General features: G+C 28.6%; 1 protein-coding gene across 8 annotated transcripts in view; it reads left to right on the plus strand.

Annotated features, from left to right (window-relative positions):
* Positions 1 to 19,280, plus strand: part of LOC130669397 (kinesin-like protein KIF13B) — a 52,794-nt gene that overhangs the window by 13,632 nt on the left and 19,882 nt on the right. For all 8 annotated transcript variants that reach the window (XM_057472277.1, XM_057472279.1, XM_057472278.1 and 5 more), the window contains exon 3: positions 17,902 to 18,065. In XM_057472277.1, coding sequence (XP_057328260.1) covers positions 17,902 to 18,065 — 164 coding nt within the window. The remainder of the gene's footprint in view (positions 1 to 17,901; positions 18,066 to 19,280) is intronic.

The following is a 19,280-nucleotide window of genomic DNA, read 5'->3' on the forward strand; positions in this document are numbered from 1 at the left end:
TATCGATTTACTTTAAGTTATCTCTATAAACATAAACTTGTTATGTATTGATACATTTTTTTGCATCATTCATATTATGTTGTATATATATGTATGTAACACTTGTATACTATTTGAACAAAAAATCTGTTTGAAAAGTTGATTAATGAGAGCCAATAATGCAGTTGACTGCCCGTCATAAGCCTGGTCTAGGGGTCGTAGGGAAAATTGTTTTTGTAATGTCAGTCTTTCACGTACGTTTAATTGTGTTCCTGACTACCCGTTATAAGCTTGTATTTTATGATTTCAAACGTTATGTGTACGTTTTGTTACTCCCCACTCTCGATTTATCTAGTGCTGATAGCGCTAAAATAAATACTTACCTTTTTACACTAATAATAATTATAATGCAAAAAATTATAATGATAAAGGTATTAATTACAGTGATAATAATAATAATAATTTTATTGATTAATATAATTCACAATAAAACTTATGGTTCAACTCACGGCTTTTTTTAATTTTTCACGTTGCTTTTTTATCACTACTCACCTTAATTAATTATTCGAATAGTTATAAGCTAATGACTAATAAAATATATCATGGGTTTTTGATTTTTAAATTATATATTGGTAAAATTATCATAATTTCGTATGTACAGTCGACAGCCCTTCATAAGCCTGTATTTTATACGATTTCAAACGTTATATTTACGTTTTGTTACTCCCCGCTCCCGATTTATCTAGTGCTTATAGTTCTAAAGTAAATACTTACCTTTGTACACTAATAATAATAATGCAAAAAATTATAATAATAAAGGTATTAATTACAGTGATAATAATAATAATAATTTTGTTGATTAACATAATTCACAAAAAAACTTTTAAATTGTAACAGAAGCTTCAAATGTAATTAATGGTTACAATTATGAACAATAAATTATATTTTACTTGACATGGATTCAATTATTCTCCACGAAACATAGATAGTAAATTTTCATCATTAATTTGTCTATTTTTTCCTGTTCTTAGTTTATAATTTTGACAATTTTAATGGAGGCTTATAACGGGCTGTCTGCTACGAAACTCAAAAGAGTGTTTAAGTGGGGCAAGTTGGTTGGACTCAGTAACTGCCGATTGAGGGGGAGAGGCTTATGACGGGTAGTCGGCTGTATGTATATACATAACACTTGTATACTATTTGAACAAAAAATCTGTGAAAAAAGTTCATGTCTATCACAAGCGGGCGCCAATAATGATACAAAAAAAAAGTTATTTTACCGCAAAGATTTGTTTAAAAAAAATGGCTAAATAAAGCAGCTTTGAGGCGGCCATTAACAATTGACCATTAGTTAAAGTTGACAAAGTATCAAATGGAATTATTTATCTCACCGAGCTTTTACATTTTCTTCAGTAACTTTGCTACGTGCGGGTTTTTTATCACTCATTTTATTTTATACCCTTATCATTGGATCCTTTTTTTCTCGAGGCTTATATGTATATATGTGTAGTGATATAGTAGTTTCTCAGGACTTTAAAGCATTTCGGGAGTTGAATTGTGGTTCAAAGAAAGATAGAAATAGTGAACGTGTATGTATTTAAAAAGGAGGCGAGAAGCACTCATCGTGGGTCGAGGCCAAAAACTTTGAGCTAGATCCGAGTCCCGAGTCCCGGATTGAGATAAATTTAATCCCTCCCTCTATTTTCTTTTTATCTTTTTTTTTGTGGAGTAAAATATCTCATATTTACCTAGTACTTGATTCTCTATTTGCTTAATTTCTTTACCCAGTCAAATCTTTTCATCTCGTCCATATATCAAGTCCTCGCTATCAGATAATGTGACTTAAATTTACTTAAATTCAAACTGCATTACATTATAGTAATAATAGTAACGGCAAAATTACCTCAATTAAAATATTATTAATGATAGCATTGTATGTAATTATAATTTTACGTAACATATGTCGTAATTACTAATAATTTAAAATGTTACGGCGATTAAAATACGTATTAATAGTTATCAACAATAGATGTGACGACAGGAAGTCTAAGAAAATGGATATAATATTTAAATACTTGTCGTCACTACGTGAAACTTGTACGTAATCTTTCTTTGTCTTTATCAAATGTCTTGCAATCAGTAAATACAATATAATATATACAATATAAATAACACATTAATGCACTGGTGAGCAAGTGCCAATGCCTTCATACCCACTAAGTATTCAATTCCAAGTGTAGCAAGAAGTCGAGTAGATAACGAGTTAAATGTTTAAATAAAACCGTCTAGAGTTGTTATCTGTTTTGATAATTTATGTTACTGCGCAGTACAATAGCGCATACATTTTAACAATCTTATTTTTTTTTAACTATGGGTGGTAATGAACAATGACAGTGCACCCTAAGATGTTTGTCTGATGCCAAGTATAAAAATAATATTGCAACTTTGATGCTGCTGGCAATCTTTAAAGTCTCGAGTAAAGAGTTTTTTAAAATTGGATGCTACTTTTTTCGTATTTTTCTTATTTTACTTCCTCTTCCGTTAGCCATTTTTTAGGCTGATTTTTTTTTCTTGGATTTGTGCCTTATGTCACTTGTAATAATCTGTCTTATGCCCCAAATGTCTCGTGTTATATTCTCTTATAAATATATATGTGAGTATATGAAAGGTTAAAAAAAAGGAAATGTTTCGGTTGAAGAATTATGTGAGTCAAAAAACAAAAGCTTTTTCTAAACTGACAGTGAAAAAGTATCATAAATATTAAGAACTTTCGTGAGCGAGACAGAGAATAGTAAATAATTATTCGAGTCCTTTTTGTATTAAAGTTCTGATTATTATCATTGTTATTATTTTTCTTTTTTAATCAAGAATCCCTTGTGAGAAACAGCATGGACGAAGAATGACGTAGCTCTTACCTTAGTCTCTTTAGGTTCTTTAGCCCGTCGTCAAGAGATTCAAGAAAACTGGAACACTCGCGTACTTATGAAATTTCTTTTTTTTTTTTATTTTCTTTTATTTAATTAAGTAGCATCAACGCCGCGCTCGATATCATTCTTTCATTGTCACTCATAAATATTTAAATGTTCACACAGTCTTTGACTTTGAGCACTAAATCGAACGTTCAAAATCGTTAGAGATGCTAAAATATTTCATTAACTTTTATCTTTATTATTAATTTGGCTAATTACTTTCAAGAAATATTATTAAGTTTTTTTAAATTAAATATAATCCTCCATTTATTAAATTTTTTACTCGATATCGAGGTCAAGATGCCGGAATCATAACAGCTTCGATAACTCTCTTATTATACTTTTTTAAATTTATAGTTATTGCCAATTATTTTTACTCGGTACATAGATTATAAAAATTGCCAGTGATTTATTATCGTTAAAATTTAAATATTTTTGGCAAATTATTAACTCAATTACGTAAAATTATCAAGGAGATGAAAATATATCAGATAATAATTTAAAAATATTGTTTTTGAAGTTTATTTTGATACTTGAATCGTTTATTTTAGATACCCCATAAGTCATGTTTTTTTCGAAATTGTGTTTTTTGCATTTTTGGGTTCTTTGAATGTCCCTCGATAGTAATCAATAAAAATATGCATCAAATCAGCGTTTAAAAAACAATTAACTAGGTGACAGCAATTTCATTTAATTGAGAAACCCCATAAGTCAATGACTCAAATAAACATATGCAGTTTTAGTTTTACAGAAATAATTTTTTTTTTTTTATTTAAAATTCGCGCTTTTTTGGGAAATAAATTTCAAATGTTGTTTTATTCTTGACTATTATATGTCTAATTAAAATGTTGAAATTAATTATTATTTTTTGTAATTTCTGGGTTTCAGAGTTCAAAAACATATTTTATACTTCATTTTATCAGTCTAATAAATGATTTGAGTGGAAAAAAATAAAAAAAACAATGATTTTATAATTTTTTTTCCGTTTGGTTGAGAAACTCCATAAGTCAATCAACTTTAAATAATTTTTTTTAAGTAGTTTCAATTACAAAATTGAATTTTTCTTATTTGAATCTTCTTCAGAGACGCTAACATTATTATCTTCAATTATTTATTTATTATTTTAATGGCAAGTTTTTCCAGAAAAATGTTTTTTGTGTTTCCTGAAAAATTTATGTACCTGAAGATCGTAACGTTTTTTGCAGAACGAAAATAAAAAAACAAAATGAAAAATAAAAAATCCACTTGATCTAAATTTCTGAAATGTTTCGAATAGGCGCTAGAATGTTAGTCGAAAATTGTAGCCACCCCAATCACCCTTCAAGTCATCCTCAAGCTGTAAAATTTCATAAATTTTTTCATTTTCGTTGCGCGAAAAACGTCCCGATCTTCAGATAGATAAAAATTTTGTTTTCTTGACTTATGAGGTTTCTCAAATAATCGATTCACTTATCACATATGTTATGAAATTTGAAGATCAGGTGATAAGTTTTGAATCAATTTATATAAAAATATGATATCTCATTTTACGACTGTCACTGTTGGGAATTCCCTGTCTGTTTCTGGCTCGGATAGATAACATACCAGAGAGCAGCTTGAGAGTTTTAAGTTCGTCGAACTTATGTATACGTGTTTGTTGAATGTGAACTTAAAAAGCTGGAGATGATCCAAGAATTCTACAATAACCTATAACATTGATGGCTTTTTTTATTTTTTTAATTTTTTCGCCAACAAATAGGGCAATAAATATAAATTTTCTGGCGAATACGGCGCCATATCAATGATTTTTCAAGACTCTCGAGATATATTTTTATTGAATTTTTTTTATTACGAAACTTCTCAATACCTAGTTTTTTTTTACTGCCAAATTAATTTATCCGTCTGTAACAATAACATTTTTATCAAAATCCTTTTTTAATAAAATAAAAATCACTTTTTTTTATTCTGCCATTTATTCAAAAACTAAAAAAACTTTCATATTTTTTACACGTTAACGCGAGTAAACACAGCCGGTAGAGAATAAAAAGCACGTTTTAAAATTTGATCATCCGTAAAAGTGGATTTTGTTTCGATTAAACAAAGCAGACAGACGCGTGTCATATACATACATTCTCTTTATTCCTATTTCATTTATATATCTGTATATAAATACATATGTATGAATCAGACTAGACATAGATTTTTATTTAAAATACGCTTTACGTATTGTACATTCGTCATTGAACCAAGACCCGTTAGACCGCACTAATCTTTTGTTCTTGTTAATGATCCACTTCATAGAATTTTAAACGACAGGAAAATTATTTTTGAAGCTTCAATAACCATAACACACTAGTGTTTTACCATTTGCATTGTTCATTTCACTTGAATACCTTTCAATACATATAGCTTGACACTATTATTACTTGTATATCGTATATACATTCATACATACATAAATAATGTGAGTAAAAATTGAGCAGTACTCAAAAAAAAAAAGCTAAATAGGACGATTATTTTCGCCACGACATTTGTAGTCGTAAATTTTCCGTTTACTTTTTGTCAAACCGCAAAAAGACCTTTTCTCTTTGATTGTCAAACCCAGATGCTTCACAAGAGCTTTAGAAAATGTTTGAAAACAAAAACTGAACCGCTAAAAATTTTATGTTAACATTTTAAAATACACGGAAAAAACAGAATATTAAAAATTAATAAATAATAGTAAAAAGTGGAATCTGTTATCAATAATTAGTACTATTATATACTTAATACAAAGTAGTTTACTAATTTTTGTAGATTCCTAAAAACTACTATCAATTACTTCAAAAAGTAAGTAAATATTATTACTTTTAGGTATAATACGTGACTTATCAGTTAAAGTTAATTAATTTATGGCATAAATCTATTAAAAAGTAATGATTAGTCAAATTAACAATTGCTATCTTAGATACTGATTTTTCCAGCCGAAAAATTGCAAAAGTTACTGACTTTTATTTTATAAATTCGATATCACTGATCAATTATTAGCTTAAAATATCATTTATTCAGTATTATAAATTAATTTACAATATACATAAATCGAATAAGTGGTAAATAATAAAATGAAAAATTAGTATACTAGATACTGATTTTTTGCTCATAAAAATACCGAAAACTTTTAACTCTTATTTTATAAATTCTATCCCATTGACTAATAATTAATATAAAATGTTATTTATTCGTTATTATAAATTAATTTATTATATACATAAATCGAATAAGTGGTAAATTTTTTAAATTTTTCTATGTTTATTTGAATATTAATAAATAACTGTAGATACGAATTTATCGATTCTTTTTCATATTAATTTTATATACGAAATTACAAATTTTGCTCTTCTATGTGTATCAAATTTGAATATAAATAATAGACATTTTGTAATATATAATGATCCTGGTTTGATATTAGTATACAAATATACTAGTTTTAAGTCAAAAATAAACTGCAAATTAAAATTTTGACCATCATTTTTTTCCGTGTAAAAATTAATTACGTACATTTATTTTTCCTAAAATAAAAGTTTCTTAAAATTTAAAATTTTTCCCGCGCGAAAGCAAACTTCTCATAATAAGCGAAATACAAATATTTAAATTCAAACAAATTTGCTAAATAATTCCAAGCAATTATACATTTAATCCCTCGGGATTCTGAGGTCTTGAAAAAAAAATTTCTTTATTTTCATGCTTTTACGCAGTATAATAAACTGAACCACCCCAAGAGCTGTAAGTTGTATAGAAAAAAAAAAACTTGACGAAAGACTTCTTAATGGAAGTAAAGCTCTAGGGGATAAAGCGTGTGCGGGAGTAAAGTGTACAGGGAATTATTCTCAAGAGAAATAATGACAGAAGACGCGGTCGGCTAGGGTCAGGTGTAATTTATAATTCTGACGTCGTCAAGTGTAAATTAATCGGATTGGGAAAATGGAATGGAAGACCGAGTGACCCCATAAATTTAACAATCGCTAGAAAAAGGAATCAACTCTAGTCATTATACTGACAATAACATAACATATATTTATATATATTATATATATAATACGGTATTTTAATCAAGAATTACCTACAGTATACAAGTTTTATGCATTACGTAATTCAGCAGTTGTTTATTTATGTAATCAGAATACACCTGGACTAAATAGACTTAATTTAGTGGAAAAGTTATTTATATAATTTACATTTATATAGTTCGTCTGGGTCGACGTATTAAATTGCATCATGTAACAGTTATTATCCAGGTATACATGTACAGACACTTCCGTTAGCTCTTATTCAACCTTGATGTAACTTTTGATGTTTTTGAAGATTATTCCCTGTAAGTCCCGCGAGTCCCCAAGCGAGTATAGGAAGTAATTTTCAAATTTACCAACTTGAGCGCGAGCTTTTCCTTGTGGTTGCTTGTACTTGGTTAGTGTAGTGTAGTGTATTGAGTTGAGTGTTGGATCACTGGCTCTATACTGGGATTAATGTATATAAGATCAAAAGCTTACCCTTTATCATTATATATCCAGCAGACACCACAGCTTGTTGCCTCTTTCCCTCTTTATATATATGTTTATATCAAACGCCAGATTATGCTAATTGGGTTAATTTTCATTGGGTTTTATTTTAACGCTTATAATTTTCTTTCCCCTGTCACCCTTCCCATGTAAAAAAAAATTGGTTCCAAAAAGATTCCAAAAAAGTTCCGCTTGTGGAACTTCTAAACATGAGACAGATTATATAGAACTTCGAAAGGAACTTTTTTGAAACGTTAGTAATTTTGATGGTAAAAAAAAAGTTTTTATGAACGAAATTAGAGTAAGAAAAGGACGTTCTTAGAACTTTTTTGGAATTTTTGATAGACGTTTTTTTAGTCCTATAAAAAATTCAAAAGTAGTGATTTTTGAACTATTTTGGCATGTTTCTAGAACGTCTTTATTCTACAAAAGATGCAAAAGAAGTGATTTTGGAAAGTTTTTGGAACGTCTATTTTAGTTCTATAATAGGTTGCAAGTAATGAATTTTTGAATATTTTTGAAACATCTTTTTTAGTCTATAAAAAAGTTAAAAGTGGTGACTTTGGAATGTTTTTGGAACGTCTTTTTGAGCTTCCAAAAAAGGTCAAGTGGTGATTATGGAACTTTTTTGGAATGTCCATATAAAATTCCAAAAAATTTCTAAGAACGTCCTTTTTTGACTCTAAGTTCGCTAATAAAAACTTTTTTTTTACCGTCAAAATTACTAACGTTCCAAAAAAGTTCTATTCGAAGTTCTAATCTGTCTCATGTTTAGGAGTTCCACATGCAGAACTTTTTTGGAATCTTTTTGGAACGAATTTTTTTCACACGGGTTATTTTTGTCCAAAGTTTTATAAGTCGTAATTTTATTCGAAAAAAAATTTTTTCCTACTTTTGACCTTTACGACTTAAAATATTCAAATTTCAAAATAAACTTTTGAAACATAAAATATTAAAATATAATTGTCTTTTCTGTAGATACAGAATTGAAAAAAAAAGTAACGTTAAAATAATATTTGTTTTACTGTTGAAAAAATGATGACGACGTGAGTAAATATTTAATTTTTATGAACCCTTAGTAGTAATACATATTTGATAAGTTACTAAAATAAATTTGGTTGGATTAACTTGTAAAATTTTAATGAATTATTACATTATAAATTAATAGTACAAAAGGGTGGCTGAAGAATTACGTCGTTAAATGTCAACACCACCCTTTAGGAAAGTACCTCGAATATACTAAAGTTCTCCAAGTTTATAGAAAATTTCCTCTATTTTAGATGTCCTTGAGACAGAATGAGTAAACTAACGGTCTGGATGGAGCATAAATAAACATACATGTATATCGCAATATAGTACACATACTAGAGTAATATTCACATATATTTCAGTATAAAATATAGTATTTAATATATATTAGATAAAATAAAAAAATTCAATAATCCGACTCTGCTATAATTCATAAAATGATCAATAGTTATCAAAGTAATTAAATGATATGATATTTAAATTTAAATTAAAATCGTAAATATTAATTAATAAATTTTATTATGCAGCAATTCAATAGAGTATGTGATAATAATTAATCTTCATAACTAGTGGTCGATTCACAATTCTCTGGTCCGATATCAACTGTTGGACGATTCAAATCCACGAGAATAACCACTGTAGATTAATGTTTATCACTTCTACATTGGTTTTATATCTATATATATGTACACTAGGTACTATATATATATAACGTAAAGTACAGAAACTGTCTGTGCCAAATTGTCCGTTTAGTATCGAATTTCGTGCAAGCAATTCACCAGCATCAACTTCTTTATCAATGAAACTACGCTCCGGTTGTTTCTAGTTGATCGCAGTATAAACTACTCTCATACCAGAAAATCTAAGTTCTATCTATTCTACAGATGTTGCATTTGTTACCTAAACTTTGTATGTCAAAATAAACAGTAATCTAGTGCATATTATGTTTACTCAAGACATCAGAATAAGTAAATAAATTCTGTTTGCAAATTTATGCTGGAAAAAGGGAAACGAAATGTTTATAAAATGGAAAATAAAATAATTAATTAGGAAAAAGAGATTTTTATATATATGTATGCAAACTACCTGTTTTATTGACTTTCACCTCTGCCCGTATATTTTACTCTAACGTCCTACTTTCGTTGCAAGGGTTCAAAAGTGCGCTTGCGTGGCAGAATAAGAAAAAAACATATTTTATTAAATAGAAAATTTCTGTTAGTTATTTGATTAAAATGGATACTCATTTCATTTATTTGACTGAAAAAAAATAACTTTTGTAAAAACAATATTTTCTTAAGCCGTGAGTCAATAAAAATTATTGTTATTAATTTCATATTTCAGTTGAAGGATAATTTTCTTGGCAGAGGAAAATCCAATTTCTTTACACTGTTCCAAAAAAAAAATCAGCATATTTCGAACTGGACTCAATTTTCGTCGATTAAAAAATTGATTTTGAATAAAATTTTCAAATTTTACCGCTAAAAATGTATCAGATTTGAAATTTCCAATAGCATAATTTCTTATCACAAAAAAATGCAATATTTCAAGTTATTTTTTCTCTCAGTATATTATGATTTTTTTTTCGTAATTAATTTTCATTGGGGATGTAATTAACGTTACAGTATTTCATAATATCGTAGAAGAAGCTTTGATGAATGTAGATGATAGAAGTTGGTTTGCAAGTAACCTAAATTAAATTCTGCCATCGAAAGCATTTGATTTAAATTTATAGACGGTCAGTAAATATCCTCTGGCTCTTGAAACACGAAAATTTCTACATGAAAGTGGAATAGGTATGAGGGATATTAAACCATAACGAGTACTTTTGATTATATTGCCGTGTAGGGACTCCACTGTTAGGGGAATTGTGAGAAAATTGTGAGTGAGGGTTTGAACAAAGCTTTCCACATAGATTTTCTCGTTATCTTCAATAATAATTAATCCTTCGGGGTCACTCTAATGTCCTAGTAAAAGCTCCTCATGTCATAAATGTCAATAATTTATACCCCAGTATTAAATTTTTTATTAAATTCCTAACGAATAAAAAAATCCTTGTATTTTTCTACATTTATTCCTCACGATTGAGCTTACAAAAGAACATAAAATTTTCTATCCACATATATATAGAAGTATAACATTTTTCCAGACGTGAGAGATAAAGTAACCATTAAAAAAATTTATTAAACATAAATTATCAAAGAGTAATTGAAAGTTATTTATCATGACACTCGGGTTGCATTCAGCCATTCATTATTCTCACAGTACCAAATCGCAAATGATAAGGGCTAAATGCTGGTGCAGAATCAGCAGCAGCAATCAGTACTTGACATGAGAACACTCGACGGGAGATCAAGTGATCATTCAGAGGATCCAATGACTAATTAACGTTCATATTTAATAAACCTGTGATTGAATTATAATATAATAAATTACAATCAATGTATTAATCAAATTCGATTAAACTAAAATAACATCATTTGTTTTAATTTTCCAATCAACCTCGACAAAAATAAAACTAGAAACTTTCCCCAGAGAATTCAATACTTTTTCGTTTCAACCCTTTCTATTTTTGTTTTATAATTATAGGTTCCTGATGAGTGCTTCGTTCATGGTACTCCCGTGAGACACTCATTGCAATCAAACTTCCACTCGTAGCCTGATAAATCCGGAAACTAAATTGCGCAGAGCATTTGATGAAAATGAGAATCACCTCATATTGTATACTTTTGTTCATGTCAACTGAATACACTGAAAAAAAAGTAACTTGGAATTATTGTCTTCTATTCTTACAAGAAATTCGTTGGAAATTTTTAAACTGATGTAAATTTCCCGCAAAAATTTCAAAAGTTCATTCAAAATCATTTTCTTAGTCGAAGAAATCTCTACACTGTAAAAAATAGTTTGGACCCGGTGTAGTGTAAATTTCTCAGTGTAAAAATTAAACCAAATTCGGTGTTAAATTTAGGCCTTGTGAATTTAAAATTTTTAAACCGCCAAACGTGTAAGTGTATAATTTATGATAATTTTGCGTTAAGAAAATTTATCATAAAAATATTTAAAAATGTTCAAAATACTATTTAATATCTAAATAAAATTACTGTAGTTTTTGATTAGTTAGTTAGAAATATTCAATGATCGTTTGTTGCTCATTAATCAAAATAACAATGAGTAACACAGAATGGTGTCAAAAAGTCGATTACACCGTGGAAAAATTACAGGGATGGAAAATCTACACCGAGAAAATTTTACACCGTTATTTCACACTACACCGCCGTGTAAAGTTCTCAGGGGCCATTTTTACACCGAAATTTTTTGCAGTATATTCAGCTCGAAATTTGCTGATCTTCTTTGTTTCTTTGGAATAAAGTAAATAAATTTCGGTTCATTTTTCAAAAATTAAGATATTACGCATGTAATTGGCAAACACGCGGATTAGAACGTCCTCCGTAGCGTGTATACAATTTTTCACCAGATCTACACCTGAGAGCTTAAATTTTTTCTTCTATTTGTAGAAAGAATTGCGCATGCGCTATTTTCCATCATTCGTTTTCTCATAAAAACAAAGAACGACCTTCTTCCCTGTAAACAGGGCAGGAATTTGAACTTTCGGTGCAGGTTTAGCGAAAAATGATTCTTCAAAGTAGATAGGAAATGAATAATGTAACAATTTTTATTGATTTACAACTTAAGGAAATATTGTCTTTACAAAAGTTATTTGTTCCCCTGTATAAACAAACATTTCGTAGCCTAAAACCCAAGGTAATATTAAGACAAATAATAAAATCACGTAAAAGTAATAAACCTTTGTGGCATGACTTTTAATTACTCGGGCCAATTGTTTGCTAATTAGAGTTGCTGTACTTCTTAATATACTCTTCAAACTTTTTCTTATATATTTTTCTTAGGTTTTCATTTTCCTTCTCTTTTTTTAACCCCACTCTTTTATTTTTTATCTTCAAAGTTTTATTTTTTATCTTCAAAGCACGGTCACAGTCGCTTGTCCATTAGCACTTAAAAGTTTAGTCTCAAAGTTTATCGTCAACTCTTGTGTATAAAATTAAATTAGAAATAGCTTTCATAAAGGAACTCTACAGAAGATAGACTCGTTACCTTAACACATTTTATAAGATACAAAAGAATCCAAAACTATGTAAGCAAAAGTTCCAAAGGCATTATTATCATTTTGATCTCATGAATTGTTTATTTTACATTGTAACCGTGTAATTAAACAACAAGTACTTTATTCATTCGTTTTTTGAATTGTACCTGTTGTATAAATATTTACTCAATGGCTAAAATTTAAACAAACACCAAAACTTTGTATCACTCAAAAGCTTTTGTTCGTCATTCCAAATCATCTTTTAAATGAAACCTGTTTCGTAAATAATTTATCCAGTTTTTTTACTGCTAGATAAAACTGGTTATCTTGAAACCTTTCACTTTATTACGTACACTTTATTATTTAATCCAGTTTATTCAGTCAACTTGGTAATTTGTTCATTGCGACATTTATCGAAAACTTTTTTTTTTCTTTCTATTACATTTTACATTAAATATTCATTACAAAATTATTTAATAAGCAGTATCTGGAAAATGCTTCCATTAAAAAGCTATAGAATATTTTTAATAATACCCGAGAGCTTTTCATTTAATTTTGTACTTAAGCAGTTTTTAATGATATCTTAAACTCGCTCGCTGAAAAATGTTAATTGCAACTAAATTACCCGCTACACTGTAACTATTATTGTTATTATTAGTATAGTTGTATTAAGACAATCTTAAGCTAGACATCAAGACGTGGTTATTAAATCCTACCCACCTACACGATCAATTAACAGCCATAGGATCGCACCCTTGCCCACACAAACTTGGTCACTGGCACTGCACGCAAACATTAAAAGCTTAGCTTGCGTGACGAAAGCTCGACCTTCCTAACCATCATCAGCTATATTAGTCCACTCTACCTCACCACATATTTATTATTTTCCCCTTTAATTTGTAAACTTTTGTCGGACTACTAAACAAAGAATGAAAATATTAAATCCATTGGAAATCACGCAATAACTAGACGTAAAAAAAAGTGTACAGGAAAAAAATGACCAATAATTTACTCGATATAAAATCGAGTACACAGAAAAAGTGATGCTCAAAATTTTAATAGTTTGTAGTTTATTTTTGACTTAAAATTAGTATATTTGTATACTAATATCAAACCAGGATCATTATATATTACAAAATGGCTATTATTTATATTCAAATTTGATACACATAGAAGAGCAAAATTTGTAATTTCTTATATTTAAATTAATATGAAAACCCAAGTCGAAATAGTAGACGTAAGTTGAACGTTCTTAACGTTTTAGACATAAATTGAACGTTTTTAACGTTTTGAAAGTAAATTGAACGATTTTTTTGTATCTTGGTTCGTAAAAAATTCGTAATTTCTTGAGTTATGATTTTAGCTTAATGATAACATTAATTAATTTATTTCAATATTTGTTCGCAATTTTCATAACCTTGATATCATAATATGTGAAAAGATACAATAGTGTTAAAGATTGAAGTATGAAACTGAAAAAAATTTTTTTTCAAAATACGAATTTTTTATTTAAGAGCCAGAAAGGCGACGACAAAATTTTAGGGAATTGACGTGATTATAATCCAGGAGTACAAAATCGATGAAAAAATTTTTTTGGTATGCTTGCGTTTTCTTATTGTAAGTCTAAATAGGTTTTAGTTACGTTTTCGATTTATGATACTCTAATCTACATTTTGAATAAGTTGAAAGTTGTCAAATTGAGGTTCAATGTCCAAAACGTTCAATTTACGTTGAAAACGTTAAAAACGTTCAGTTGACGTTTAAAACGTTGAAAAAGTTCAATTTACGTTTAAAATGTTAAGAACGTTCAATTTACGTCTAATATTTTGACTCGGGAAAGAATCGATAAATTTATATCTACAGTTATTTATTACTATTCATATAAGCATAGAAAAATTTAAAAAATTTACCACTTATTCGATTTATGTATATAATAAATTAATTTATTATAACGAATAAATAACATTTTATATTAATTATTAGTCAATGGGATAGAATTTATAAAATAAGAGTTGAAAGTTTTCGGTATTTTTATGAGCAAAAAATCAGTATCTAGTATACTAATTTTTCATTTTATAATTTACCACTTATTCGATTTATGGATATTGTAAATTAATTTATAATGATGAATAAATGATATTCTAAGCTAATAATTGATCAGTGATATCGAATTTATAAAATAAAAGTTAGTAACTTTCGCAATTTTTCGGCTGGAAAAATCAGTATCTAAGATAGCAATTCTTAATTTGACCAATCATTACTTTTTAAAAGATGTATGCCATAAATTAATTAATTTTCACTAATAAGTCACGTATTGATATGCCTAAAAGTAATAATATTTACTTACTTTTTGAAATAATTGATAGTAGTTTTTAGGAATCTACAAAAATTAGTAAATTACTTTGCATTAAGTACATAATAGTACTAATTATTGATAACAGATTCCACTTTTTAATATTATTTATTAATTTTTAATATTCTGTTTTTTCCGTATATATATTCAAATTAAAAGGAAACTATAATGTTTAAATAAAACAAGGATCTTGGGTTGTTTTCAAAGAGTTCCATTAGCGAATTGCTCGAGTAAAAAATATGCGCTTGCAAGATAAAGAAAAAGCTCGGGTTTTTTTATTTTCAATTGCTGTTTCTTTATACTTTTTTACACTCGCTGTTTCTTTTGTATCATTGAAAGTACCGCAAAACCGACAATGAGTTAGTGCAGACTTAAATTGGCTGGTTTATTTTTACTCTTTCTTTCTTTGCTACTGAAAAAAAATATTTTTCTGATAAACAATAAGTGGCTATTGACCCTTTGCTATTTAATATTTATCACGATAAATTATTGATAATTGATAGCACCCTTTATCACGGTGATTTACGACATCAACATTGAATTAATTTACATGAGTAAGCATGTGTGATTTTATGATTATGCAAGTGCGCACTGCACTACTAGAGACTCAGAGGCCGAGGCTAAATGGTGTCAGCCATTGAAATAAATTTTAAACCAACGAATCAACCAACTAACAAAAAAATATATATATAAAAAACAAATGCACACAACAAAAGTATTATGAAAAAAAAGTTTCCCCTATTTATCCCTCAGTCTGCTTCATGCGGACGCAAAAGGGCTTAGAAAAAAATTTATTCTCTGTATCTAAGTTGTGTGGGAGTGCCTTTTTAGTACAAATACTTTGTAGAATAGATGGAAAACATTTTATTGTGCTTGGAACGTTTATTGTTCTGATGAGCACGACTCAAAATCACCACATCGTCAACTGCGCACAATAAAAAAAGAAAAAACTACTCTTTCATGAATATTCTTTGTGCATCGACACTTTGAAATTTTTCAATCGCTGACATTTCGATTAGACTGATCTGAATTTTTACTATCGGAAATAATTTCAAATGGAAATAAAGAAATATAGGAATGGGTATTTTTAAATTTTATTTCAAAAATATAAAATAATTCTGTAGATTTTATTTCTACATGAAAATAAATAGGACACGTGTCCGGCGAAGTGAACTTTGATTTTATTCGACAGTTACTGCTCCATTTGCAGCAAACGAGTTTTCGATTGTCAGCGATCCGCGACAATTCGAAAGACATGAAAGACACGAAATGAATGAACTAGACAAAGAAATAAAAACAAAAAGACCGGGAACGATAGGAAGAATATAAAAGTCTAGTCATCTCTGGTACAGCTTCGATGATCGAGTTTCCAGAAAACAAGGGCACATAAAACAGTTATCTATTTCCGATTGCTAAATTTTATACTGACGATATCAAATAACTGCATAGTAAAGTTTAAAACAGTAAAAATAACCGTTAGTTTCTTTAGTTTTAGGACCCGGTAAAATTTCTATCAGCAACCCGTGTAAAAAAATCGGTCTATCGGTTGACCCTGCGGGCCAGCCCTAAAACTTCCCGCTGGTTTTGAGCTCCGTGAGCTCGAAAATATTGTTGTGAATACATTCTTTCTCCAACGATATCTCTCAAACGAATTGACCGATTGAGACGGTTGAAGTGACAATCGACGTGTTTTATTGAGTTCTAAATCTGATCAGATTTTAGAATTGATTTATCTTGTCGTTTTTGAAAAATTTCAAAAATACTAAAAGAAATTTTTTTTTTTAATTCTTTCGACAACGGATTCTCTTGAACGAATGAACCGATTTTGATAGTTGAGGTGGCATTCGACGTGGCTTATGAAGCTTTAGAGCCCAGTTGATTTTGGAATTAATCCATCGAGCGGATTACAAGTTATCCAAAAAAAACATTTTTGAAAAAGTTTTATTTTTGGAATATCTCTGAACGAGCCCTATCGATCAAGCTCAATTTTTCACAGCTTCAAGATATTGACAAGCCGCGTCGAATGACACCTTAAAGTTCAAAATCGGTTTATCCGTTCAAAAGTAACAGATATTTACATACATACATACATACATATACTCGGACATCATCTTGAAATTAGTCAGAATAGCTTCTTAGAACCTCAAAACGTCAAGATTTCTTAGAAATTCGATTTTCGAAAATCGAACCGAAACTAATAACTTCTCGAATTTTGGGAAAATTTCAATTTTCTTAGCGGGAAGTTAAAAAATTGTTGAAAAGGTGTTGACTATTCTAAACTTCAAAATACAACAGAACGACGAACTTTTGAACGTTTTTTAAACTTTTGAAAATTTAAGAGAAATATCATTAAATATCTTAACATTGTTAAGATATGCTAAAACGAAAAACGTACAGATATAGTTCAAAATCAGTTTGTTCTGAACGTATTTTGCACTGAAAAATGTTAATTTGTAGTATTAAGTGTACGTTTTTTTCTGTGTATTTTCAGAAGTTTAAAAAAAGTTCGTCATTGTGTCACGTTTTGAAGTTTAGAATAGTCAACACTTTTTTAACCTTTTTTGAACACTTTTTTTTACATGGGAAAGTAGAGTAATTTGAAAATTTGTCGATGAATAATTACTTAATTGATAATTTGACAGGTGAATACTTTAATCAACAATAAATTTAACAAAACTCTCGAGGGCCAGCAGAATCGTAAGTTTAAAGTTAGAGAGAAGAAAACTTGTAACTACGGTTCGAAACAATCTCAATCTCGTTTCAGATAGAAGCAGTCTGAGTTATCCAATTAAATTACTTTCCATGCCCTTGGTTATATCGAGATAATGCTCCCGTCAATACCGATTACCTTTTCGCTCTTATTTATAAAACATTATTTTATTTTATTTTTAATGCTCCATTTAACATCAACCCTTAACTTCCTATTTTACTAAAAATAATAATATTTTAACTTTACAGAAATAAACCCAAGACGTTTGCTTTCGATCACTGCTTCTATTCATTGGATCCTGGTAGTGAAAATTTTGCCAGCCAAGATTTTGTATTTGATGCTCTCGGACGTGATATTTTGGACAATGCATTCCAGGGTTACAATGCCTGCATTTTTGCTTATGGACAAACCGGTGAGTTATTCATATTGCGAATACTTTTTATTTTTCTTATAGTATGGAAAATTTCTTAAGTTTGCTTTCATTTCGAGTATTGTTGCTTTCTTTTGTAATATAAGTTTGCCCCAATTCAAGTTTTTTATGCATACATATAATATATATGTATATGTATGTATATTTTCCTCAATTGAACAATCTACAAAATGCACGGGTGAACAATAGAACAAAAGACCACTCGATACTTTTTTGTTTAGCTTTACTGGCACTTTAAATGTCACAATTGTGGATATTAAAAGTATAAATATGAATAAAAAAAAAATATAATGGAGATTATTTACAAATTTAAGTATTTTCATTAATATTAATGAAGTATGGACGTTAAAAGGTCGTATTGCATTGTAATAAAAATAAGATTACACTTATAGAGCTTCGTGAAAGCAGTAGAAAAGTCAGGAAGCTCTGATGAAACTTTGGTGTTAAAAATAATAATAATAATAATAATAAAGCAGTTTATTTTATTTGTAGGGGAGGGAGAAGGGGGTAAACGGAGTACTTAAGGAAAAACGAAATTTTTGGGGACTCAAATACGTTAAATATTTTTTGTAATGATATTCCAAGTGAATAGAGAAAATTTTCAGCTGCCGTTAAAAAAAAAATTTTAACTTTTTGCGGGAAAAATGGGGACACTAAAAAAGGTGAAAAAAAAAATTTCGGGAAATTACATAAATTTGATTAAATTAAATTTTCTGATAAATAATTTACGTAAAGAAAAACGAGCGACCTGCAATCACTACGTGACTGTCTAAAATCACTACTAAATTTATAAAATACGCAGAAAAAAAAGGATTTCTTGCCGCAAAAAATTTTAATTTGCACCAAGAAATTTTACGCATTATGAATTAAATACAAAAATTGTCTTGGGGCGAGAAAATATTTTTTTGGACAAGAAATAATTCTTTGCACCAAGTAATTTTTTCTAGTTCTAAATAAATTTTTGTTTTCAATTCACAATGCAAAAAATTTCTTGGGGTAAGTCAAAATTTTCTTTAGGCGAGTAAAGATTTTTTGTGTCAATGAATCCTTTTTTTTTCTATGCACACTTTTTTGGCTTTGAGAAGCTTCCTAAAACCAAAAGGGAGTATAAAAATCTGTCATTTTGGAATAAGTAACGCGATATAAATAATATAGCAATATATTCAGTGACATTCAGTCATATTTAGTGACAGAATA

Source organism: Microplitis mediator, chromosome 6, assembly GCF_029852145.1.
Source record: "Microplitis mediator isolate UGA2020A chromosome 6, iyMicMedi2.1, whole genome shotgun sequence".
Lineage (NCBI taxonomy): Eukaryota > Metazoa > Arthropoda > Insecta > Hymenoptera > Braconidae > Microplitis > Microplitis mediator.